Below are 27,484 nucleotides of genomic sequence, written 5' to 3'. Positions count from 1 at the left end.
AAAGTTACCCTTTTTATAAACCAAAACATTTTAATCGCTTTTAGAGCTCGGTAGGTTTAGCATTAAACGACCCCAATGTCTCCTATACTCTGATCAACCCAGAAGGCTAAAGATCAAGTTTCTTCTAACTAAACACATACAAGAGTCCTTTGCTGGGGATCTAACAACTGAAATATCGTTTCAGGAACGCCATGGACGAGGAGGAGCGTGCCCAGAAGGCTCTGTTCCTCTTGAAAACCCGCGACCGTCGCATCGCCTTCTTAGAAAAACGCGTAGCTGAACTAGAAGACGCTACAGCATCCATCGAGATCAACCTCCAGGCCTCGTCGCGCCTATCGATCCTGGATCGCAGCAAAGACGATAGTTCAAACCATAGCCAGCTCACCCATAGCCAAAGCTCGCTGAAAACCGAAGACGACGCAACCAGCAATCTCAGTGTCTCTACCAGGGACAGAAAGACGGAAGAAGTTCGCGACACTTCGTCGGATCAAGATCTCTCGGTGCCACAGTTGAGCCTGTCAAAATCCTCGGCGACGAACTCTGATGACATCTTCACTACCCCAGCTGTGGATCTCGTCCTTGAAAGAAAGAAGTACTTCAATCGTCTCATCAACGGCGATCAGAACGATCCCCAGGTTGCTAAAAAGTCTAATAAGGCTTCTGTGGGAAACGCAAAGTCTGAAACAATCCTGAAGACGATCAGAGACGATGAGAGAACGGATACTGAGAAGAAGATGGCTTCGGGAGAAGGTGATTTTAACATGAAGGAAGCGATCAAATTGGAGAAGGCAGTGTCTGAGAGAGATCTTGATGAGAGCAGGATCGGTGGATCTGTTTTAAATCGGGATCAACGAGGATTCAGGATTCCCCGGGCCAGCTCGAGTGTGCCGAGAATTAGAGCGAAACGCAGCTTCAGGAGGAAACTTAGGGGATTCGAGCTGAGATCTGGAAGACGTGTTGGGGAATTGTCGACGTTTGCTCCGGTCCGGTGAGTGCAATTTATTGATGATTCATTTTCTGATTTAGAGGATGGTTTATCGATTAGCCGAGCGATTGATGATTTTTTGTGAGAGCGATTAGCATGGACAACATCAATTTTAAGGAACAGAGTTTCCACTAGGTTACACGAGTCTACCACCAAATATTTTAACAATCTCAACCACAAAATAAAATTTTTACTTCTTGCGTTGTTATAGTACTCTGAGAAACCGCATAAACATAGAGTGCATCTTATCGTTAGGAATATACTCCTAAACGTATTGAATCCGATTCTATTTTCAAAAATTACTGCATCAAATAAAATATTTTATTTTCAAAGTTGTGTGCATACTTTAAAATAAATAGGATTGTTTCCTATTTGATCATAATTACTCCGCAATATTAACCACAATGAACCTAGAAACATTGTCTGCTCGAGGAAGAGTATCTGACCAGAGCTTTATTTTTAATTTAATTAATAATCATATTGATTTACTTCAATCTTTACTTCAATCAATTTCTATGTACCTGAACGTGTATTGAGAACTACAGCAAGATTTCAAACCCTTAAAGCCAGATCTACCTATCGATTAATTAATCCAATAAATCGCATTATTGCAGACTCTAGCACTCTCTATAATCGTATTGATTTTTTCATTGAGTCTTTGCACATGTTTAAAAAACAATTAGGCAGGATTATAGGATAATACCATATAGTTTATACCATTAATTTTTGTGCATGTCTCTTCTATGTTATCATACGAGTAGAGTCTTTTATTATTTTCTATTGTAAACATTTATGTGTAAGAGAGCTTCGGTCCGTTTATAGTAAGTAATAATAATAATTTAAAATACTATTAATAATATTTCACGTAGAGCTCTGTCTACCGCGAATGCTAAAATTGTGAGAAAATGAGGAGCAACCACCTGTTCAATTAGCAAGGGTGCGTTATACGGCCTCAGCTCGTTCGAAATCGATCTCGGTCTGGACAAGGTTGGGAGACACTGATCGCTCCCATAATGCACCGGCTGGCGCGATCTAATCCGGTCTAGCAGCGATCTAGCAGCACGTATCGGCCGATTTTTCCGTAGCCGGGTCCCGCGCCATAGACATGAAAATGCATGTAATTAGCTGAAATTGATGTTGAACGCGAGCACCGCCGCAATTTTAATCGGCTGTCGTATGATAATTACGCGTGGCAGCCAGCCCTCGACCCACGCCGGATAAATCATCTCTCGCTCTCGCTGTGGCCTGGCCTCTCTATCTATCCTTCTCTCTCTCTCTCTCTCTCTCTCTCTCTCTCTATCGCGATCTCTCTTGCTCTCTCTCTCTCTCTCTGGCTATCGAGAACGATTCCCTGGTATTCATTTACTTCGTATTAATCAATGCGTGAAATTGATTACGGCTGGCCGTAACGAGGATTGCCCGATCGAGCAACCGATGGGAAAAGAGAGCTCGTTCTCGCGCGCGCATCGAAAACGAGAGAATCCGACCATCCTCATCCCCCATGTTTTCGGGGATGATGCTGTTCCGCCGGTTTCCAGTTGCTCGCCGTTCCAACCGGAAATGGGTTACGCGGAATTTTCACCTGTTAACCCTCACCTGTCCCTCGGCTTTCCTACTGAAATCGCCCTTTATGTTCGAATCGATGCTGAAATAAACAGTAGTCGATGGCATTCTAGAGCTCTCTTTAAACGCGACGTAACAAAATTTTTATAATAAACTTAAATTTTGAATTTTGTATTTGACGTATTTATGAATTTTATTAAAATTGTTAGAGAAAAACGACACTTTCTATAATCGGTTATGTTTGGAGATTATTCATGGAGGTATTTACGCATTTTAGGAAACGAGATGAAAATTTTGTTTCGTTAGATCACGTTGATTTCCGACAAATCTTTTCGATCAAACTTTTTCGCGGAACAGCCGTTCAACACCTTTCACTTTCGAGTCCGCGTACACGCGTTTCACCCCGAAATTATGCTCCATACATAAAAGAAGAAGGTATCACCGCATCCTGTCGGTTTCCGTGAAACAGCCGCGGCCCCGAACGCACAATAATTAAAGGGGCAACACAGTTAATGCCTCGCCACGTACGCGATACATTCGACTTAATTACACGTTTCCGCGTGGTTTAACGCGGAACAATCTAAAAAAAATAACTGTCTGCGTCTGTACGAGGCTCGCGTGTTCGTAGATCGCATCGGGGCCGGCTTAACGAGAGCAAAACGATAACGAACGACCCCGTGCCAAAAAGAAAATCGGCGAACGAATCCCGTTGTCATTCCGACGTCATTTCTCTCACATTTATCCCATAGATCAAAGTGGTCCTTTTTACCATTTAATTTGTTCTAATGTGCGAATATAATTATGAACATAATGCGTCAGAAGAAAATATTTGTCTCGTAGATCAAAATGTCCCTTTTTTACCATTTTTCTTATACGATTTAATTGATTTGTTCCAATGTGCGAGTCTAATTGGAAAATAAAGCATTGGAGAAAGACATTTATCTCGCAGATCAGTAATAGTATTTTCTGTCCATTCTGCTTACACGACAGAAAAATATCACGATCCAAAGATCGCACAAGCAAAAGAGTCGTAAAGGACCTCTGACCGTCTCGCATAATGCAACAATTAAATTATGCGCGTGCCAGGCAAATTTTGAGATCGAAGGGGACGTTGTTTTCTTATTTACATTATCACCTCGGGTCCTTGCCAGGAATAAAAAACATCGAGAGCGATGCATCTTTATGGGATGACGGTCATAATTCGATGACGAGCATTATCGTGACCAGCGTTCCAACGTCGAAATTAATCCTGGCCGTTCCGAAATTCTGCTATCCGCTTCGAGTTTCAGCTCGCCAGCACGAGCGGGCACGGCGAGCCGGTGAGGGTGAACTCGCAGGCGCATTAATTGACGACGTTCCCGGAGAGAATATTATGAAAATACGCGCGCAGTTCGGCGAGAGCGCGTCAGTCCGAGCCGGGCCAAGCCGAGTCGTTTGCGTAATTTGTTATTGCGTACGTGAAACCGTCGGTGTACGGAATTAACGAGCGGGCCCATTAAATTTAACGACCATTGACTCGGACGTCCACGTGGACGGCTCGTCGCTGCGCTATCTCGATCGGCCGATATCCGAGGCTTTTCGAACAAGCATCGATTTCTTCCGCGGGCTTCCTCGAAATCGGGATCGAATCTCGAAATGATTCGCAATTTTACCTCGAACCTTTTGTTTACCCACGAAGATCATGTTTAATCTGTCCATAACACCAAGTGAGACATTCTCAGGTTTTAGAATTTTTGGTATTCTATCAGTTCAAACGTCTCTGTGGGGTCTGAACAATTTTATTGCGGATTTGTTGCGATGTGAGGTTGTAGAGAACGGCCTCATCTTTATGATAAGCTCTCAAAAATTGATCTGCCATTTTTTGTTTGTGTTTTATTGTACTTTAACGCGTTGGATGTCGCGCGAACTTCATTTGCAGTAATTTTCGAAAATTCGGCGTACAATTAAATGTGGAAATTATTGTGAACAATTTAGTCTGGGACGTCTCGTTGACTCGCAGTGGCCGTGTTTAGCCGTCTACCATTTTTGTCTTTCCATTGACACGCCTCTGGAAAGCGACCATTCGTCAATCCGTTCGATAACGATCGCAGCCCCGCGGAGTGTCACTAACGTTCCCGTTGCTCGTCACGTTCCCGTCGTTTCAACTTTCCGTGCGCGCCGCTGAATTTATACCGTCCAATTAGCAGAGTCTCAGGTGACACTGTGGCGGACATTAAAAGCGGAGCAGCCGGATAGACGGTAACCAGAGAGAAAAAGAGAGAGAGAGAAACGGTGACAAAGGTAACGGGGCGTCCGATCGGGACCGAATCGGCAGAAAACGAAGTGGCATCTTCACTCCGCGCACGTTCCGCGTTTCTTTTCGCCATACCACATTGCGCGAAGCTGCCGAACCACCAATTAAAGCTCGCTACCGTCGAGTTGTGTTACCCGTTTGCTTGACAGCCTCTATATCCGTCTCTCTCGCTTCTTCTCGGTACCACTCTTTTTCTCTTCGACTTGTCCCTCGGTTACACGCTTTGATTCCGAGATTCGCGGGAGCAGATAACGCGACGATCGAGACTAGCTCCTCTTTGGGACGTCTCCTGAAATCGGAATCACCTTCGATGGAAATGATCGTAGGAGAGCGAAAGGATTTCTGGTGCTCCCAGGGCCACGTCATGCATCTCCTATGTCTCCAGAGCCATTTTCATTTTTTAATTTGCACCAATCCGTCTTCTCCGTACTTTTTATTTTAATATGAAATTTTCAGAATAATACAGGATGAGTCACCTAACGTTGTCACCTCTAATGTCTTTGTTGTTTTTAAAGATGCATCAAATGTCTAAAGGACAAAGTTGAATGGTAAAATAGGGCTCATACGATGCAAAAAAAATTTTGTTTTAATGTAATTATTTTAGAGATATGAAGGTGACCTTCCCCGGTATAATTGACACAGATCTACGAAACATATTTTTTAAATTTTCAATAAAGTGTTGATTTTGTAAATATTATCCTAATCCACTCCGAGCAATACAAAAAAAAACCTCACCGACCACTGACCCCCGCCTCAGCCAACATCAGCCAACCAAAACCAACGAACCCGACGCTATCAAAGATTCCATTCTCCGCCGCATCAAAAAACTTCCAACACTATCTCGCGTGTAGGAAGTCTTCAGGTATTTCCTTATCGGCATCGAGGCATAAGAACCGCCCGCCACGAAACCTCTATATAGCGAAGAAGAAGAAAACAACGAGCGAATTCCGTCGAATACTTGGCCGCCGATGCCGTCGATAATCGTTCATATTAGACTGCGAAATTAACGAGGCTGGTGGTTGGTCCTGTGGCGCGTTCAACAGCCCCTGAAGAAGCCGATATGCGAATATCAGCGAAAGAGAGGGGAGATAGAAAAGAGAGAAGACAGCTGCTATCTCTCCATTGGCCGATTAGCAATCTCCCGGACGTTTCCCGGAGACGAAAATGAGCGACGATCCGCCGGGTTTTATCGGGGTCCGAAGGGCCAGAGGGCTTCGAGGGACGTCGAAGGACCCAGCCGATTAGCATAAACGACTATGGAGACGTTGTCAAGGGCATCGGAAAGCGACAACGCATCCCGCCGCTAACTTTGCTGTATGCAAACTGACGCGGACGCGTTCCTCCGGCTTATCCGCGACCTCGATCGTGATTCATCGATCGATCCTCTTCGCCGTCCCTTCCTTGTCTCTCCTCGATCCTCGCGGTCTTTCGGTCGATCCTTTGGCCGAGCCGGTAGCCGAGATGATCCTCTTACTTTCACGTTCTCTTTCTCTCCTCCTTTCTCTCCTCTTAATTCCCCGATCGACCGAACTAACGAGAACGACGCCGCCACCGCCGCCTCCGGCGATCGCCATAGTAAATTGCGCGAGTGTGCTCATGCGAGGCCCGACCCGGCCCGCTCAAGGTCCGCTAACGGTCGACCGTTACCAATGCAAGCCCGATCGAAGGACGAAGGATCGGTCCTCGCGAATCAGGAATCAGCGGTTCAGCATCATTAAACGTTCACTGGATGATCACCTGTTTCGATTATTTACAAACAGTTGGACGACCTTGTATTTTCTACTGGTTCTGAATCTTACAATTGTTAAAACGAGCGAATAAATGTCATCATTGAAACACGTGTTACCATAACAACCCCGTGCAGAGTCTAAATAAATTCAACTTCTACATTTATATGAGTCACACACGCCAGTTACTTTTTGTACAAGTTGAGTCCAGCGTTAATTCGCAATATTTTGATCGTCTGCTACACTGCGCGTGGAAGACGCAAGAGTCCAAACACTCGGACGACCTTGTCACAGTGCCGACACGACCAGCAGCAAAACAAACCGTGCCGAAGGGGATTTAGGATCGTTATCCGGCGATGATCGGCCTGCGCATGGGAAAATAGCATAGTCGGAGCTCGTCATGGGAAAATGCAAGAAGGTCAACCGGTCGTCGTCGCGTTAAGGGAACGGTGTCTCCAGGAAAACCTGTTGCCGATTCGCGCTCGGAACCCACCAGTCCGTGGAAAGGAAATGATAGACGATTAAAGTCGCTACTTTCTCATCCTTTCAGCCTTTCAACTGAAAGGTTATCGAACTTGGAAAAAAAAAGAAACCGCGCAAACAGGAGCAATAATTCTCGTGGTCTCTGATTATGCTGAACGTCGTCGCCCGGTGAAGGGTGTTTACCATACAAAGCAGTCACCGACAATCTCCGTTCTGTATCTTTACGTGGGTCGTGTCGTTCCGCAGAAAATTTTCACGCGCTTGCTATCACGATTTTCATGGAGTATGACACAACGCTTTATCCGAGGCTAATAACTCCAGCCATTCTAATTTATTAGGTACTGGGCGAGGCCTCGTCGTTTTTCCTTTCAGCGCAGTGATTACGTGCATACAAATATTATAGAAAATAATCCAATTAGTAATTTTTATAGATAAGTTTCTTGTATTAACATTGAGGGATTTATTATAGACCAAATGGTGTAAGAATGTCCTGCAAATTTTTTAGACGTTCCAGAAGTAGTTTCAAGAGATAAGGATTGCTATGAGTTCGTAAGATAAGCATTGATCTTATTTTATAAAGTTTCACTTGGTCAATCGAAATTTTTTTTTTAATTCTGAAAGGTGAACTAATACTTTTCGGTCAACACAATATTGCCTCTAAGAAATTAATTTATCCGATCATACTAGCTAGTTCATGAAAGCAAAATGAGAATAAATTGTTGATGATTAACAAGAGAACATAACGCTCTCAGATCATCGCAGACACTTCGGATAATGCATACCAAACCAGCCACGATCTCGAACTAGTTTAATGCACCTTGTCTCGCTGTTTATGCGCCCGAGCGTGTTACCTGTACTCCGCAGAGTCAGATATTGTGCTACGGTCGAACTGTACTCTCCTGGAAGTCCCATGAGCTCCTTGCGTTTTCGTAACATGGGGTTTCGTATAGTAGTGTGGTCTACTGTTCGATGCACTGAACAATGTTCCGCTGAGAGAATGGAACAGCTGAAGTTTGTTCCGGTTTTGCTCAGTTTTAAAGAACTATTTTCTTGGAGCGACAATATGTGTTTCATCTAACCACGAATGAAATTAGTGCTTCTGGGTTAAGCCTCATTTTAGCGTACAAGTATACCATACTTATTGGGTTCAATTTTTTCGAAATTTAAACATTGTACATTGAGATGTATATCTTGATTCTTTGAGGAAACATAATTTTATATGTCGAAAAAATTGTTCAAGTCACCTCGTTTTGTAACCAAAAATACACTCCGCGACAGTACCATAAGAAAATGGCTGCCACGTCCTTCTACTTTAAGCTATTTGGTTGAATTTTTTTTAGAAATGTTACTTACACATTACACAATAAGATGTATATCCTGATTTACTTTTGTTTCAACATTTCAAATACGAAAGTGAAATGAAATTTAAGAGCAAATCTTAATAAATCTTGCAAACAAAAACGGATTCCCATTTGGTTCCTACGTCTCGCAACCGAAGCAAGCAATTTTCGCAGGAATATCCTCAGTCGATTTATTATTAACCAGTCGTTTATAATTAATCGTTCGCGGTACTCGTCCAGTTGAGTTCCCGATACCGCTTCACGGTGGTGGCCGGTTAGGCGTTTCTCTCAGGTGCCGGCATGTCAGAACTGGTCCGTTTCAGCGAAAATCCAGGAAGATTAGCAGGCTCGTAAATCTCGAACTCGTTTCGCGATGCTGGCCGTGGCTCGAACGGAAAAATAATACAGGAGGACATTGTAATTTGAAACGGGCATACTTTGTACATGCACACGTGGTCCGCGAGAGAAATCCGCCGCCTGGCTCTTACACCTGAGAGTCTGCGGACGATGTGTAATCCTCGGAGGGTCTATAACCCTGGAAGAATCCCGCTTTCCTGTACCTGTCCGGAGCTCGTTACACATACCAGCTCGGACCAACTCGCTGTACCACGCGAACTCGTGGAAAACGAATCGCTTAATCGTCCACCGAAACTTTTCCTCGTTCGCAACGTTCCGGCGAGCGTGCCTTGCGTCAGCACCATTGTGCAACCAGTCCTGTTACAGTGTCAAAGCGTTGTGTACGCAGCCAATTTAGTAATTACAGGCTGCGCCGGTCTGATCCGCGTTAATTACTATCCAACGATGCGTGAGATTATGCGCGAGGAGGCTGGTACGCCTTTCGTGCGAAGATCGCCGATTTTTCAAGTCTGCTCGATTCTCTCTGGCTGATCGATGATTCAGAAGCACGTGATGTGTGATGTCATTTTTACTTCGATAAGCGAGACTGGGATTTATATTCTGTGACTACTCCTGATTCCTATTAGTTGTCAGACGCTCTTTAAAATATTTTAACTTTTTTAAAAATCAACGAAACAGCTCGAATCTTTTTGTGAATTTAGAAGGTGAATTTAGACTGGAATTTATATGCTGTGACTACTCTTGATTCCCATTAGTAGTCAGACGCTCTTTAAAATATTTTAACTTTTTTAAAAATCAACGAAACAGCTCGAATCTTTTTGTGAATCTAGAAGGTGAATTTAGACAGGAATTTATATGCTGTGACTACTCTTGATTCCTATTAGTAGTCAGACGCTCTTTAAGATATAATAACTTTTTTAAAAATCAACGAAACAGCTCGAATCTTTTTGTGAATTTAGAAGGATTCGTTTATCAAGTGACGTGTGAAAGAAATTTTGAAAAATTGCAATTGGCTGGAATCGATCATGGAAGAATGGCTGCCACGTTCTTCTACTCGATGCTACCCAGTTCAATTTTTCAGAGAACACTATTTAAACATGGCACAACAAGATGTATATATTGATTTTTCAGAGAAACATAATTTTGTACATGTAAAAATTGTTGAATCTACCATATCTTGCAACCCATCAAGTCTACGACAATATTATACAAAAATAACTACCACGTTCTGGTACTATAAGCTACCCAGCTCAATTTTTCCGTGATCACTATTTAAACATGGCACAACAAGATGTATATATTGATTTTTCAGAGAATCATAATTCAGAGTATATGAAAAATTGTTGAATCTACCATATCTTGCAACCCATCAAGTCTACGACAATATTATACAAAAATAACTACCACGTTCTGGTACTATAAGCTACCCAGCTCAATTTTTCAGTGATAACTATTTAAACATGGCACAACAAAATGTATATATTGATTTTTCAGAGAATCATAATTCTGTGTAAAAAAAAAGTGTATGTAAAAAATAAAAATTCTGTGTATAAAAAAATTCTGTGTAGTAAAAATTGTTGTATCTACCATATGGTAGATGTTTTGCAATCCATCAATATTATACGAAAATGGCTACCATGTTCAGGTACTATAAGCTACCGAGCTCAATTTTTCAGTGAACACTTTATAAACAATGCACAACGAGATGTTTATATTGATTTTTCAATGAAACATAATTTTGTACACGCAAAAAATTGTCCAAGGCCGACAAAAATCACAAGACGACCAATCATTGACGATACGACTCCGGTATCATCGTCCACAGTGCAACGATCACGTTAAAATCGATCCCGCGGCGATTAGGCTCTCTCTCTCTCGGTGTATCGAGTGTGGCCGGCGACTACTTAGCCGTCGAAGGACAATGGCCGTTGGTTCGTTCGCAGTGAAACGCTATACACGATTATTTCGAGCGATATATCGCCCCCGTGAGTCTCTGGCTGCTGGCAAGACGGTAAAAGGACCTTTCGGGAGATCGAGATAGAGTTTATTGTCCCGGGAACGACGCCCGGGCAGGTGTGTACGCCTAACAAATCGACCGTCGTTGCGGGGCCCGGGCCGGAGAGCACGACTTTCTTGCGCCTCCTTTTCTTTGTCTTTCTCCTCTTCCTTCCATGCCCGGGGCCCGTCCGCTCATTTTCGAGAGAGTTTCCTTGATAAATTGCCACTGTCAAATTGCTGCCGCGGCCGACTCTCGGTGAAAATTCGGACACAGGCGCTGTTAGCCTGCATGGGAACACCTGCGAGCGATTTTCGACGCCTGCCTCGAGCTTTCGGGGAGCTGACGAGTCACCGACAGTTTAAACGTCGTTCTTCATTTTTTAGTTTACGAGTCTCGGAAACACCGATTGTGTGACGTAGGCACATCAGTACGCGTGCAGGTCGTACGAAAAAATTTTACGAAACTCATTCTTTTTATTTTTTAAAGACAAATTTTGCAGATCTTAGAAGCTCAAATTTTTGCTTAAAAAGATACTGCCACGGAAGTTGCACGTATAAGTCTTTTGAAACAATTTTTTAACATTTTGACTGCCCAACCAGTAAGCTCAAACATTCGATAAAATCAAAGTAATCTATTTAATGAACTAACAATAGGCGAGTTAAAATTTATGATCAACATGTACAGTGAATATATGTAATTTAAATTATATTTACAAATGCAATCTAAATATTTCGCTGAATTTTAGTTCAACTTGACGCCATATTAAATCGTACGTCAAAACATTGTACGCGATTGTTCTAGCTCGTGGCCCGATAAATAACAAGGGGAGCACAGATAAGATGGCATTGTGTTCGCAACAGACCTCCCGTTCGCATAACCGGCGACTAGATATTTCGTTTACGCGCACACGCACGGTATAATTCTTTTGAAACGATTCACGCTTTCTTGCGTGGGACGCGTGCACGCCGCGCCGGTAAAAATTCAAGGATGCCACTATGTTACTCTCGCTTGTCAGATTTTCATTGCAACCTTAACATTGATTGAGATCGGCTCGGTTAAAAATAGCCTGGTTCTCGCCGATGAAAATTCATGAGGAAATTCATTAGCAACCCGATCCTCACGGACGAGAGTCGTGTACCAGCTTCATATTTTTGCAAATTAGACGCTTACTTAATATAGGCGTTGCTGAAACGAGGCGATGACTCGCCTGTTCACCGGTCATTATCGAACAATAAGATTTCTAGATGTGTATCGCTGAATTAGCCTCGAGACTATTCCCTGCTATTCGACGAACTTCTCGAATTAGTTTAATTATGATGCGTGTTCTCTTGCTACTATGTATGTTACTTTCTTCGAGACGGTCGATTCGCTGCGTACAGGTTGCTATAACATTTTATAGGTGAGAGAAACTTTTTTCATATTTGTATTACCATTGTAATGCGCAATTCCATGTCAGATTAGATGATTGAATAAGTTCGTGCCCGATTCGAAAATGAAATTCAATGGTTAAGATTTTTAAGAGTACAGCTTCATCAATCAATTATACAGGGTGTCTCAGCTGAAGGAGGCCACCTAAATATCTCCTTTATTTTTAATGGCACAACAAATATTTATGGCATAATTTAAATGGTACCGAAGAAGGAATATCATAGTAGAATAATTTCTTTTGCTCGGTTATTTTTTCATAATTTTTTCGAGGTCATCGTTATTTTTTTATCGGGAAAACTTTTTTTTCTATTCCATCTTATAACGGCTGAAGAAATACATTTGAATATGCTTTGGTCATTAACAAGACGGAATAAAATAAAAGTTTTCCCGATAAAAAATAACGATGACCTTGAAAAAGCTATGAAAAAATAACCGGACAAAAAAATTGTTCTTCTATGATATTCCTCCTTCGGTACCATTTAAATTATGCCATAAATATGTTTTTTGTGACATTAAAAATAAAGGAGATATTTATTTAGGTGGCCTCTCCTTCAGCTGACTATTCTTTTCTAATTGTAGAAGAGAATGGTGACTATATAATTCTTTTTTTACATCTATGAAAATCATCTGATCATGCTAAATCCATGTCAAATACATGCGAAATCCATGCCAAACGTTGCCATCGTGAAGAGGGCAGGTCGATCGCACTAAGAATAGCGCCTGCACACCGGGATTGATCCGAGGGCTTGAAAATCACGTTTTCACCTAACTTTTCCGATTGACGTCACGTGTAAAATCGATCCGGTGAAACGCACAGGTGGTGTGCTCGACGTCGAGCGGATTACGCGGACCGTTTTCACCGGGTAATTAGACAGAGAGCCGGTTGCGAATTGACTTTCCTGCGAAGGTCAACGTTGCCTCTATCAATTAAGAGCGTGGCTGTTAATTAGCGGGGGAACCGGGTAATTGATACCATTCCGCACTAAATCGCGATCGAATTAATTCCTCGGTATCGCGGCGCTTAATTGGCCGGCGACGAATTAATCGCGCGCCGCCGCAACGCCGAACGGGATTTTCGTTTTTCCAGATTTTAATTGGTTCCCGTGACACCGCCGCGTCGCGCCGCGGTGAATGACGGGAAGGGAGGAGCGTAGAAAGGATACACAGCGAACACGTAGAACATACTACTCGCGAGCGGAGAGCCTGTCGCGGACTTTCGGCAAGCCTCCGACACGGCGAGCTGGGCTTATCATTTAATTTCCAGCCGTGATTTTCTGCAGAAACTACGCGTTAATGACGCTGCTCATGAATTTTCATCGGTGTAATTTAGTTTTTAATGACCGTAGTTAGCGCGAGCTTCGTCGACGCTGCGCTGCGGAATTTTTCGAGCGACTGGCGCTATTTCATCTTCTCTATTCGCGGAGAATTATTAACAATTATTGTGACGTACGATAGAAAGTTTAAAGTCTGCTAATGATATCTGTAATTTTAGGACTAGATGCATGTTAACAACGGGCTAATCTTTGTTTGTTTTCATTTGACACGTTCAAGAAGCTAGGGATCCTCTATTCAGACTTCTTGCGATCCTCATTCCTCGAATTCTGAACTGTGAACGTTGGTCCACCGATCACACACGTTCAAGGAGCAAAGGATCCTCTGTTCAGGAACTTCTTGTAATCTTCACTCATTCAATTCTGAACTGTGAACGTTGGTCCACCGATCCCACACGTTCAAGGAGCCGAGGATCCTCTATTCAGGGACTGCTTAAGATCCTCATTCCTCAAATTCTGAACTGTGAACGGCGGCGTCCAACGATTCCACACATTCAAGGAGCTGAGGATCCCCTTTTCAGGGACTGCTTAAGATCCTCATTCCTTTAATACTGAACTGTGAACGTTGGTCCATCGATCCCGCTCGTTCAAGGAGCAAAGGATCCTCTGTTCAAGGACTTCTTGCAGTCCTCATTCATACAGGTCTGAACTGTTGGTCCACCGATCTCACATGTTCAAGGAGCAAAGGATCCCCCGTTCAAGGACTTCCTTCGATCTCCATTCGTCCCACGCGGTTCGGTTTCGACGCCTTGTTGCGTCCATCTTGCCATTAGACGCGGGAAGCTTGAAAATCCTCTTGCTGGCCGAGAGGCTACGCGGAAACGATTCCAGCCGCGGCGCCATGATTTATAGACGGTGGCTCGTTATCGTGAAAGCAGAGGAGTCACTCCTCGAGAGGATCGCTCCTCGGTACGTTCGGCATTCCGAGCTAGATTACCTGATGCTTTCGCGAACCTGTGCCGCTCGCGCTCGCACGCGTGCTCGTTCCACCTGCTTCGCTGGCCGCGGCGCGCGCGCGCGCGCGTCAAATCAATTTCTGCCAGCCGAGGACAGTTTTAATTCTCCTGCATTGTCTTCTGCTCGTTGCTCACCGTATTGCTCGCCGTTCATCAATCACCGATCCCTCGAGACGCGTTGCATCGCTGTTTCTCACTGTCTCGCCCGTTATGGTCGTCCTCCGATGCAGTCCGCTTGTGCAACTGGTGCAGTTCGGTCCTGCCGATGTCCCGCGCTGCTTGACTGAAAATTTTCTAGCTGCACTGAATTCTGATTGTCGAAGATTTTCAATGATTTTAAAGAAGCAACTAAAAGATTGCTTCTTCCTCTAATAATTTTAATAAATTAGTCTCATGTTCCATGCACTTTTTTGTCATATGAGGAAACTGGAAAAAATTGAAGAGATGTCAAATACCCGTGAACACACACCATAATTAATTCGGATTTCTCTGTTGAACATCCAGGTTGAAAAAATCAAAAACCTCGAGAAAATCGGGAAAAGGCACCATTCATATTTTCACAGTATGAGTGCATAGGTATAAGTATCGTCCAGGAATTTTTTCAGATATTTTCGTGGGGTACGTCGTGGTAAAATAAAATAAAAACCGCTTTTTTTTTGTCGTACGTATGTATATTAGTTAAACATTTATTAATTATCTGGCTATGCCCTTAGTCCCGCGCGTTCTTTCGGAATCATCCCGCTCGGATTCGAAGCGGAAAACGGGCCAGCGTGAAAGGTGATCGTCCAGGTGCGCGCGATGTCCGCTCGAGAAAGTCGCGGATTTTTCATGGAGGACGAGGCCCCGCGGGTGAAATCGTGGAAAAGCGATCGCGATTCGGCCCCCGGACGCCTGGCCAATTTAGGGTACGCGTTGATCAAGGCGGCATTTTTTCGAGCTAGAAAGTGTGAAGCCGTTACGTGTCTCTCAGCCGTGTGGCTGAAATAAATGCGCGCGGAATCCATCGCAGCTGTTGCATATTCAAATCGAGCCGCGGCCCGAGTCTCTGTATCTCGTTATTCGATCTGAATAGCTTGCTCGAAGAATTTTCAGTGGCTCCGAGCCACCATAAACGAGCCAGTATAAACGCTTTTTATTCCCTTCTTTTCGCGTTTGTATAATTTCTTCATCGCTTACGACCCGTTTACAATGTTGATTTTATTAATGCGACCGCGGCTTTCGCCCGGGGAAGAGCCGTCGCTTAATCGCTCATGCTCCGAATTATGGCTCCTCCTTTAACGATACTTTTACTCTAGCTGGCCTCAAGGTTGCTCGGGACACGCATCTGCTGGACACGCTGGCTTTTGTGATCGCACGTTGTTCGCTCGTACTCTTGTTTATTTAGTTCGAGGGAAGATCGAACATGGTTGATTTTCATGGGAGTGGTCGAACTGCTACGATGTGCCTCCAGAATGATCACATGGTTTAATGAAAAATTTATCAGTAAGCTGCGGATCTTTGTGCAAAATAAAACTTCTACGAAATTTCATCGTAAAATAAATGTTCTGCCTCCGAAGGTACAGAGTAGCAAGAATCAGCTCCCTGACGTTTATTTTAAACAAGATTCTGGACAGAATTTGATGAATACAATTCCGATTCGTGTTCCAAGGACAAAGATAGTGTTTTTCAGACAAGTATAAGAGATTGTTGGTCGATACGGTCACGGAAGCGGTCGCAGAAGAGCCAAGACACACCGAGGCGATTTATCAAGGCATCCAGCGCGAAGCAGCCGGGATGACTCGCGCATTACAAAGTCCGCACGCTATGCACCAGAAACAAATCAAGACCGTTGACGATCAGAAGAAACTGATCTCTCTCGCGTGGAAGAAGCCCGCGATCGCGATCGCATAAATCCAGGTCAAATCGAATGACCGGCGTGTTGCTCGTCCAGGGATCACGGCCCTCTTATCGGGGCCGGGTTTGAAGGGAATAAATTGCGCGTTTCCGCGTACCGTGCAAGTTATGCCTTCGTCTACTTTGTTCTTTTTATTTATTATCGGCCGGCTTGTCGGTCGGATTTTATTGGGATCCGATGAATTCGGATCGGAGATCGTTCTACGATGCCGATCGTGGACGTTGACCCTCCAGCCAGCCTCTGGATTGGTCCGTGTAAGATCTTAGGATTACTTTATCTATTTGATACCATTATACCTGAAAAAATTATGCTGCTGTACAGTGAACCTTGAACACTCAGTCTTGAACATAGATCTTGCAACCTTGAACCTGAGCAGTACTGCTGAACGTCCAACAGTAAATCTTGAACTTTGAATAGTGGATATTGAACCTTGAATAGTGAATCTTGAACATTGAATAGTGAATCTTGTACCTAGAATAGCGAATCTTGAACCTTGAATAGTGAATCTTGAACCTTGAATAGTGAATTTTGAATCTTGAATAGTGAATCTTGTACTTAGAATAGCGAATGTTGAACCTTGAGCCTCGAATGTTAAACCTTGAACCTAGAATAACGAATGTTGAACCTTGAATGTTGAACCTTAAACCTGAAACATGAAACCTCGAACTTGAAATATGAAACATTGTATTTTCCAATGATTTGTTTGGACTTTCAACTGAATTTCTTCCTGTATGTTTGCGTAAAATGTCTATAAAAACCTATAACTGTATAGTATAGTATTCCTAGCATATCACAGTTTTTCCTATCCCGCAGCATATAGCGATAAGTATTTTTCTTGTAGTGCACTCGAATGAATTTTTGTTGCAACGTTGACTTTAATGCTAAATCGGTTCGTTACGAATGAAACGGCTTTTATTTAATCGTACGGTTCAGGCATGCAAACGAAATGATACCGCAAAATGTGTTTTGTCGCGCTGAAACTCCGTCTCACGGTCAATTAAAATAAATACTCGGTTTTCGTTTCTTTATCCCCGGTGAAACGCAGCGACTAATATCAATTGTCCATGCAAAAACCGTACGGTCTCCGGGTACAGTTAAGCAAGACGAAGAAATCAATATCGTTGTTCTTCAGGAATCGAGCCGATGACGGGCTGAGGCGAACCGACAACTGTGTCTAATCCGAATGAACAGTGTGTCGCAGCCGTGTTTCCTGTTTGTAACTTGTCCGCGGCGACTCGGCCAATTAGTCATACGTCTCGTCGCTCCAAGAACGTTAAGAAGATTTAATCGACTGGAAACGATTAGGTTTCAAAAAATCCTAACATCGTAGCTCAATTTTAATCCGCTGGAAAGTCGCTGCAACAAATTGCACGAGACCAGCAAGCATGAAAAATCGTTGAAACTGGTATTCAGGAAAAAGAGCATGTTGCTGCACGGTGATCGGAATGAATAAACTCAAAATGCAAATTTGCGGTGACGTAGATTTACAACAATTTATATTCACTGTTAGATCTGTGCAGCTTGCTTCCACGATTAACCAGGTTTTCACATTATGCAAATTCGTAGCTGCGGCGTGCATTAGAAACACTTAACGTTGACACGTGGATTTAGAAATAACTGCTTTATTTTTAGATAACATTAATTCATGGGTCTTTCAAAATAGTTCCAGTGATTTGTAAATGCTATATCAATGTTGCTGTTTTCTATTTTGTTAGCTTTGAAGCTGTGATCATTGAAATTGTGAGCTTCAGAATTGTGAACTTTGGGATTCTGGACTTTGGAATTGTGGCCTTGGGAACTGTGAAATTTGGGATTCTGAACTTTGGAATTGTGAGCTTAGGAACTGTACACTTTGAAGCTGCTAACCATGGAATTGTGAGCCTTGAAGCTGTAATCTTTGGAATTGTGAGCTTTATAAGTGTGAACTTTGGGATTCTGAACTTTGGAATTGTGAGCTTTGGAGCTCTGAACTTTGGAATTGTGAACTTTGGAACTGTGAACACTTTCTTTGCGATTTTGAGCTTTGGAATTGTGAACTTTGAAGCTGTTAACCTTAAAATTGTGAACTGTGGATTCTGAACTTTGGATTTGTGAGCTTTAGTACTGTGAACTTTGGGATTCCCAACATTGGAATTGTGAACTTTGAAGCTGTTAACCTTGCAGTTGTGAACTTGGAAACTGTGAACTTTGAATTGTGAACTTTGGAGCTGTGTATATTGAAATTGTGAGCTTCGGCATCATCCACTTTGGAACTGTGACCATGTAACCTCGGTACGTTGCTCCACGATCGAAACGGCGACAAATTTGAAAAGATTAACGCATCAGTTACAGCGGCAGGGTACGCTGACAATATAACGGTGAAGGCAGCGATAAATCTCGGCGCGTGTCGAACAATATTAAACAGTATGTATTACGTGAGTTTTCGTGTAGTTAATCGTGAAATATGAGGACAGGCGACGAGAAAAAAAGAGGACTGGAGGGGAATGATAAAGGCACAGGACCGGCCTGGCGTTCGATCAATCAAAATCCCAGCGAGTTCATCAGAAAGTTGTCGGTCGTGAGCGGCTCGGCGTCGAGGTGGGTCCGAGGTTGCTTAAGCGGGCGCGAAACTCGACGACTTCTGACAGAAAAGTTCGTCCTGCGACCCGCGTCCTCCTCCTTAAAAGGCGTGTCGCTCCTTGACCCGCGTTCCCGCTCATCCGTCACGGTTGTCGGCTCTCGGAACACAATATCCAGGGTCCTCGAGCACTGCTCCGGGGCTCTTCGTGTCACGGGACGAATTCAGAAATTTCTAGTCTTGAACTTCAAAACTTGAACCGGGAAACGCTATTCTTGATTGATGAACCATATACTTGAACCTCGAATTCTAAGCCTCGAACCTCAAAACCTCGAAAGTCACTTTGTGAATCTGGACAAAGTTAGCGTAATGAACTTCATTTGCGCCCAGCAAAAGTACCGAACCTCTCCGCGGAAATGAAATACGTAGGAAGGTTGATTCGGACGTATCGAGAAAGCAACAGGAAATGCAGTGAGAAAGAAAAATGAGAACGTGAACCTCGAAGGTACGATTCCGCGGGTATCATAATCGGCCGTATCAGCGGGGCGTGCAGGAAGGGGTTGCCGAGTTCGAGGCGTCGATAAGTCACTGTTAAACGGAAGTTGCCGGGAACCGGTTGCCCGCGTCACCGTGTTCCCCGCGTGTTCAATTATTCCACGGGGCGATCGTTTAACCGAGGCAAGAGCAGCACATTGTATAAATCGTCCTGAGATCGTCGGGGCTGGCCGGCCGCGTAATCGCCGAGCAAATTGCATTTTTATGGCCGTTCCGTGACGCGGACCGGACATTACGCGGGCCGTTCTCTCGCACCCGGATACCGCGAGACTCTCCGTTTGACACACGCGGGGACAGCAATTTTCCCCACAACGAACCGCGCGGTGATTCGCTCGATCCAGGCAACGAGTAATTGATTCGGCCCGTTTAATTCCGGGAGAAATTACGCGGACGCGAACTGCCGCTAATGGTTATAATTTACGGGAACGGGACCGGCCCGTCGAGCACGTAAAGCACCCGAGAACACGGTTCATTATTTCGACCGGCGGCGCGGCGCGGCTGTTGTGCGAGTGCCTCCTCTCTCGCCGGGAGGTGTCTGCCGATGTTTTCTCTAGGGAGACTTCCGCTCTCACCGCGAGGAATCATCCTTTGAACGAAACTCGCCGCCATTTTGCGTGGGCGGCACGCGAGGAATTATCGGTCGCCAAGATATCGCGACCTCGTGAACCTGCTGCGATTCTTATATCTGCTTTGGTGTCAATGCATTGTGACGATCGTGAGATGCCGATGAGCTCGAATCGAGGACATTGAACCTTGAAGCTGGAATTTTTAGTCTCAAACCCTGAAATTTGAATGCTGAACCTTTAGAAGAATGCTAAACCTGAAGCTCGCATCCTGAACCTCAAAAACTGAACCCTGAACTTTCAATCCTGACAGGCACTAAACCATACACCCTAAATTAGTAAGAATTTCGAGAATAATATATAAACTAGTAAGAGAGAATAGAAAATTGTGCATCCAAGCTCGATCTTCCAAAAATTAACGTTTAACACTCCAATCACAGAGCTCGGCGTCCTAAATCACCGATGATGCTGCATTTGTACCAACTCTCGGTGAATAGCTTCTGCATCGTCTTGCAATTGCAGAAGCATTTCTTCTAGGCAGATAGTCGATCGGGCCCCGATGAAAAATCACAAGGAAAGATTACGCCACTGGTCCGGACAAAGAGGACGTTCCTCCGATCGCTTGTAACTCGTGATTGAACCAGCTTTGTACACGGTCCGCGTCCTCCCTTTGTCACGGCGCACATATCCGTACAAACTCAATCGCTATTATTTCCTGGCGGCGGCGGCGGCTGGAGCGGCCGGTGTAAACCGGTTATCTTGATTTAATAACCGTCGATGTCATCCGAGTCAATCATCGCGGCCGATCGTGGCCCCGCAACAACGGGAGGAAAGAGGACGAGCTGACTCCGGTTTTCTTGTAACGATGTTCTGCGAGCTTGTCTATGTCGTAAGACGAACCCATCCCGGACGGTCCGATGAATCTTTCGGAACGATCGACTTGTGAAATTCTCGGGCACCGTTTTGGTCAGCGTCCGAGCCCTTTGTTCTCGGAACGTAGATCGGATCGCGATTCAAACAGCATCACCATTTGCGAGAAACGATCGAAAATTTTGCTGCTGATCTCCAATTTCTCTTGGTCCATCAAGTGTTGATGCGTTTCAGTTTTTGGAGGTCTGAACCTTGAACTCCAAACCTTCCAGGTTGCACCTTAAATTTCGAACCTTGTAGTTTGAACATTGAACCTTGAACCTTCAGCAATGGATATTGAACTTTGAACCTTGGGTATTGAGTACTCAACTTCGGCCCTTGAATGATGAATATTGATATTGAATAACTTATCTCGACCAGCTAGTGATAAATCAATGATTACAATAAGGACACTATAGTATACCTGAAGTTTCAGGTGTATAACTAGTAGAGGTTCACGAGGTACATTAATATTTCGTCGTGAATGATAGTGGTGTAGAAATTTCGTCCACAGTGTTCGCCTGGTAAGAGGGATAAAGCGAGCATAACCGTGTTATACCAGCGACGAAGTATGAAAGGGTGCGGTTAGTAGAATGGCTAGGCCAGTGGTCCATTGAAAACGGTCGAGAGGATGTTCGACTATCAGATCGGTAAGGACACCTTCTTGCCTCTCGATCCCGTTCGCTCCATGTCGGTTGACTGTTGCGCGTCGGACAAGCGGTTTTTGTTGGCGGGACGTTGAAGTGGCAGGCGAGGCCCTGGCGAGAGAGAAAGAGAGAGAGAGAGAGGGGGAGTGATGGTGCCCCATAGAATTGGCGCGAGTGCGACCGTGTACGAGAGCGCGCAAGTTTGCGCGAAGAGCGGAGCGGAGAGGAGAGCGAGGCAGAGAAAAATATTCAAGATGAAATCGGCGAGGGTCAAAATGCGTGACAAATAACGCGGCTTGTCCACCGCGGAATGAAACAAAACCCCGGCGAGGGCGCCGCGCCGCTTTGTTCCCATTGTGGCCGGTGTCACTTCAAGGTAACGTTGCCATTCGGCGGAGCGCGGTGTCGGGTCGCCATCAGATGACGCTTGATAAAGGAACGACAAATTGGTACCACCCGAACGACTGCTGCTCTTCGCGGAAGATCCGCTCGCGATAACGTTCGCGTCGATAAACACGCTACACGACCTCCAGTCCCTCTCCTTCTCTCTCTCTCTCTCACTTGCACGGCCCTCTACACCGCGATTTCATGCGCCGTCGTACACAATTTTCGTACCTGTTTCCGGTACATTGAAAAATTGTCGTTTTCTGTGAAGGAGAGCCACTCGCCCGCGCTCCGAGCCGCTCGAGAAAGCCACCCGGCTACGCGCGCACCGAATCTGATCTCGGGGATGCGAACACTTCGCTTTCTCAAACCCAGGACATCGCTTCTTCGAAGCATACCTGCAGACGCACACGATACTTTTCTGTAGGCTACATTGTGCAGCTTTATGAATGCTGCCATTTGCAGGACCTTCAATGTAGCTTCCTCAAGTTCGAACCTTGGAGGTGGAGTTCTGACCATCAACCTTGAAGATTGAATTTTGAACTTCGAACTTTGAACCATGAACCCTAAACCACCTGTCATGAACCATGATCCTCGAACGGTCAATTACGAACCTTGTACATTCAACCAAGAACTTGAACATTGATCCTGAATATTGAGCTTGAGCATTGAGCTTCAACGTCGAACTTTTAACCTTGCACTGTGAACCTTGAATGTTCAATATTGAAACGTGATTCCTGAACATTCGATGTTCAATTTTGAATATTGAGCCTACAACTTCGAACCTCGTACTTTGAGCCCCTGAATACTAAGAATTGGACGTCGAGCCTTGAACATTAACATTAAACATTGAACTCATTGAACATTAAACATTTAACCTCATATATGAAACCTTACACCCTACACCTTATAATATTGGATCTGGAATCCTCAACCTTAAATCGTGCATCTAGAACCCAGACTACCAGTCTTTGAACATTGAACCTTGAACCTCGTACATGCAACGTCAGACCCTAAACCTTGGACATTGAATCGAAACTCTGGAACGTTGAATCTTGAATCCAGAACCTTAAATCGTGCATCTAGAACCCAAATTACCAATCTTTGAACATTGAACGTTGAACCTCGTACATGCAACGTCAGACCCTAAACCTTGGACATTGAATCGAAACTCTGGAACGTTGAATCTTGAATCCAGAACCTTAAACCGTGCATCTAGAATCCAGACAACCAATCATTGAACATTGATACTTGAACACTGAACCTCAAACTAGAAGTACGTATATTCCACAATCAAATATCTTCGTACAAAACGAAACGAATACAAAATTACGAAATGCCACAATTCACCTGGAAAACCTGAGTGAAAACCATATCTAAAATCTGCACTATACTACCCTAACAGAGTCTACTTCACGTGCACGAGAAGTCACCGAAACGGTGCCGAGAAGAAAGTGGTTGCAGAACGTCGGAGCCGTCGATTTGATGCGGAACTTTTTCCATAATTGCAGACTAGCGTTACCAGTTTTCGAAGTCGGCGAAGTTCCGCCGGAATTTCGACGGAATCCCCGGCGCGGCGGTTCCGTTCCGTGATCGCTTTAGATCGCTCTCCGAAAAGTATCGTTTGAAATGAAGTGGTCGAATGACGTGGTTCCGGGGGCAAGTAGAACCGGTTCGCCAGGTTTCCGTGACTGGTAGAGCTCGTTGACTAGCGTCTTACGAATTGTTTCGAAGATTAGGCAGCCGAAGGGACATGACATGATTCCGGTAACTGGTTTCCGGTCTGTTCCGTGACCGAGATGGAAATTGTTGGTTCGGACAGGTTCCCTCTCTCAACGCCGAACAGATTAAATCGACTGAAATCGGTTTGATTTCCTCGACGGCGCAACAAACGTCACGGAACGGCTGAGAAATCGACTGGGAAGTCTCGCCGAGGCTCGAAACTTCGACTTAACGAACGCGTAAAGGGTACCGACAGATTGTAATTTAGACATTAATCGATAACTTAGTACCCCGAACACGTGACACCGTTTTCTTCTTCGCCTGTGCTACCTCGGCGAGCCGGCCTATACGTGCGTCTAATAGCTTTGCCCATTAACGTAATGCGAAAGAAAACGCGGGGTCTGGAAAGTGTAGTATAGAATTTCTTCTATCAAATCGCGCATGTAAATTGCGTTATAAATCGCACGTATTACGCCGATACGCGAGGCGATATATTTAGATGTTACGCTAATCGTGGCTCGGCAATTTTGTTATTGGCCGATTTAGCAGCTCGTGCCACGTAGAGCTGCGGGCTTTGACAGCCAGCTGGGTTTGTGTTAGGGAGAATTCGATTTTATGGTAGATTTGCGTGGTTCGTTCTGGGTCTTTTGAAACTTAAAAATGTCGAAATCGTGATTCTATACATTTTTTTTCGAGTCGGTGTGGTTTTGAGAACGTGACGTTTTTCTGAGTGAAACGAGTCCAAGCACGATATAATTTCGCCATTATCTGCGAGCGAAACATCGTCTTCTACGTGATCGTTCAATTTCGACCTGGAATCGTAGCCGAGCTGAATTTAAAGTCCGTGTAAAAGCTGCTGCGCGTTTGGTAGCTAGGATTAGAGGGTGGCAAGCTCGAAAAGACACTCGAGGCGCGGTTCAATTCGGTCAATTAACCCGGCAGCTAATCGTCGTGCATCCTCGGTCCCCTAAGCCCAGGTGTCGGCGGTGTCGTGAGAAAGCAATGAAGCAACCGGTCGTTAAGGGCCCCTCCGTTAGTCCGTTCCGGCATAATCGTTTATCGGAGTCATGCGACCGTCGAACTACCAGTTTCCAAGTTTCGCTGAACCGCCCCGAGACCCGCGCCGTCTGCGAAGGGAAAACCAGAGCCGGGCTGCAAGCAACGTACGAGAAAGAGGGACGGATAGAGAAGGAGAGAGCTCGATCGTAGGTTTGCAACCAAGTAACACCTTCGACCGTCGCGTGATACCGGTAATTACTCAAAAATAGCCGGGCTCGGCCGTGTGTTCTCGCTTTAACGCGGCCGACAAAACGCCTTGCCAATTGCTCGTTACGTTGGTATCGTGCGCGTAAACGCCCCAGCTCTGCTGCCCTCGCTGAAAAGTCGGCCGCTCCGAAACGCCTCGCGAGAGAGTTTCGTTTCTTCGTCTACTCGCCTCGTTACGCGGCCGCGCCGAGGACCTAGGAGGTCAACTATGCGGACGAAGGTTAATCGTTTCCAGGAGAAGCGGCTTCTCGCGCCAACGGATCCGCCACTTGCACTGTAATTTCTTTGCTGCCGGTGGCCGGGCCCGCAAATTCATTTTTAACTTGGTTTTGTGGTGCAGCAGGCGAAGAGAGAGAGACTTGCAATTCGATGGCTGGGACAATTGGGAGATAAGTACTCAGCTAGGTGGGTAGCTAGATAACTTGATAGATAGATACTGAGTAGGGCTGTAACTTTTTCGAAGCTTCGAAGGATTCGAAGGAACGAAGGGAACTTCGAAGTTTCGAAGTTCCGAAGCTTCGAAGTCTTCCAAGTGCTCGAAATTTCAAAGTCTTCGAAACGTATGAAGTTGTAACTTATGAGTACCATACCATGTCACGCGATTTTTGATAAATAAAAATATTAACTTTCAGTCACCGGTGACTGACACTGAACTTTCCGTTTTGATTTTTCGTACTTAAATTAAATTTAAAAGAGTGCATTCTATTAATAAATTTCGGGATCATATCACGAATGTACTTAAAAAATAATACTTTGCAAACAAAATTTTAATAAGTTTGATTAAATTCGGTGAAATCTCGGATATCGCGGATTAAATGAAAAGAAAGGCAAGACAGGCTTGGCGCTTGACAAAACTCACGTATTCAGTAGGACTGTAACTTTCCTTCGAAGGTCGAAGATTTCGAAGCTTCGAAACTTCGAGACTTCGAAACTTCGGAATCTTCGACCTTCGAAGGAAAGTTACAGCCCTAATACTGAGTAGGTTAGATAGCTAGATACTAGAGTTAAGCTATGGTACCGAGCTAGATGGCTATCAGATATTGACAGAAAAGATAGCGACTCGGATGACGTGACCCGGCGAGGAACGGTTCGCATACATATTCGACGCGATGGCACGCAAGCTTTTCGCCTTTGCGTACGATGCAACACGGCAAAGTGGAGCGTACGCAATCGGCGGCCCCTCTCTGTTGTGGTCTTCCGCGGCGTCACGCATCGTCGGTCACACCGCAAATCCGTTCCGGCCGCGATATCGCATCGGCGCGGCGTACCCGCGCTTCTGCAAATTGATTGCACCGCAGCCTCGAGGACCCGCTCGATCTATCCAGCGAGCTATCTAGCTACCTCGCTGTCTAGCTAGCAGCTAGTAGCTAGCTAACCATCTAACTATCCAGCTCAGTATTCCAAAACCTGAGAATAAAATCGTCTGGGTCAAGAGAGACCCAGGCACCGCCATCCAAAGGTAATCCAAGTTAATCGGATGCTCGCTTAACGTTAACTCTTTCATCGTTCCATCCATACTTTTCTTCGCAGCTCTGCACGCTTCATTTCCTCCACTTAATAGACTCAATTACATCCTACCAGATTTATTACGATACTATTCGCTCGGAGTCGTTATCAATCATCCCTAACCATGTCCATGTGTTTTCGTAATGGAAAACGCATCCGGTTAACAGGCGAACAATTTACGATCACCGTCGGTGCGATTATCTTCCTCTTTCCTGGTCGAACGCTATGCGAGACGCACTAATCGACTGCGAAGTTTTGCAGTGAACATGCGAAGAGATCCGAAGAATTCGAGGATATTGATAGACTATGAAGATTACTAAATTTCAAATTTAGTAGAAAAATGTTTCCTCCTATCAGAGGAGACAATTTTCATTTCTGGATGTAGGGTAAGGTTGCTCAAGTCGTACCCCTTAAGAAAAAAACCATATGAAACTTGGGATTTATCAAATAAATAGAAATTAAATGTGTTATTCAGAACTTGTGTTAATATTCTTGTTATTTATTATAACGAAATTGCCGTATTTTTTATATTTTCTTTATTCTGCGTTGACGTTATTTCGACTGACGAGGTAGTACGACTTAGGAATCTCATATGGGTACGACTTAAGACACGGCACAAGTTAAATTTAAAAAGTAAACATAACCTAACTGAATAAAATTAATACGATTTCGTTTCGACCAAACGATTATGTAAATTCTACTGAATTTATATTTAATAAGGAACATAATTTTATCAATAATTTACTTGCAAGGTTAACTACCAAACATAAGCAGAAAATTATAAGCAAATTGAAATAAACTTACTTGATGACAGGACTTATAATGAGACTGGTTTACGGCAGAAAATAGTACGTAAAGCAACTTGGTTGACTCAGATGTATATTTGGTTGCCGTTGTATGTGCCGTTGGCGCCGTGGTTCGTTGAAAATTCAAGTGGTACGATTTAAGCACTGGTACGACTTGAGCAACCTTACCCTAAATGAAATTTTTAAAATTCGCGATGAAAAGTTCCGAAGCCT

At 44.4% G+C, this 27,484-nt stretch overlaps 1 protein-coding gene across 1 annotated transcript in view; it reads left to right on the top strand.

The window, feature by feature from the left end:
* The window catches only part of LOC143221698 (uncharacterized), a 261,806-nt gene that overhangs the window by 32,771 nt on the left and 201,551 nt on the right, over window positions 1-27,484 (top strand). The window contains exon 3 of the mRNA XM_076447146.1: window positions 185-988. Within this exon, the coding sequence (XP_076303261.1) occupies window positions 185-988 (804 nt within the window). The remainder of the gene's footprint in view (window positions 1-184; window positions 989-27,484) is intronic.

Source organism: Lasioglossum baleicum, chromosome 2, assembly GCF_051020765.1.
Source record: "Lasioglossum baleicum chromosome 2, iyLasBale1, whole genome shotgun sequence".
Lineage (NCBI taxonomy): Eukaryota > Metazoa > Arthropoda > Insecta > Hymenoptera > Halictidae > Lasioglossum > Lasioglossum baleicum.
This window is presented reverse-complemented; position numbering and strand designations above follow the sequence as displayed.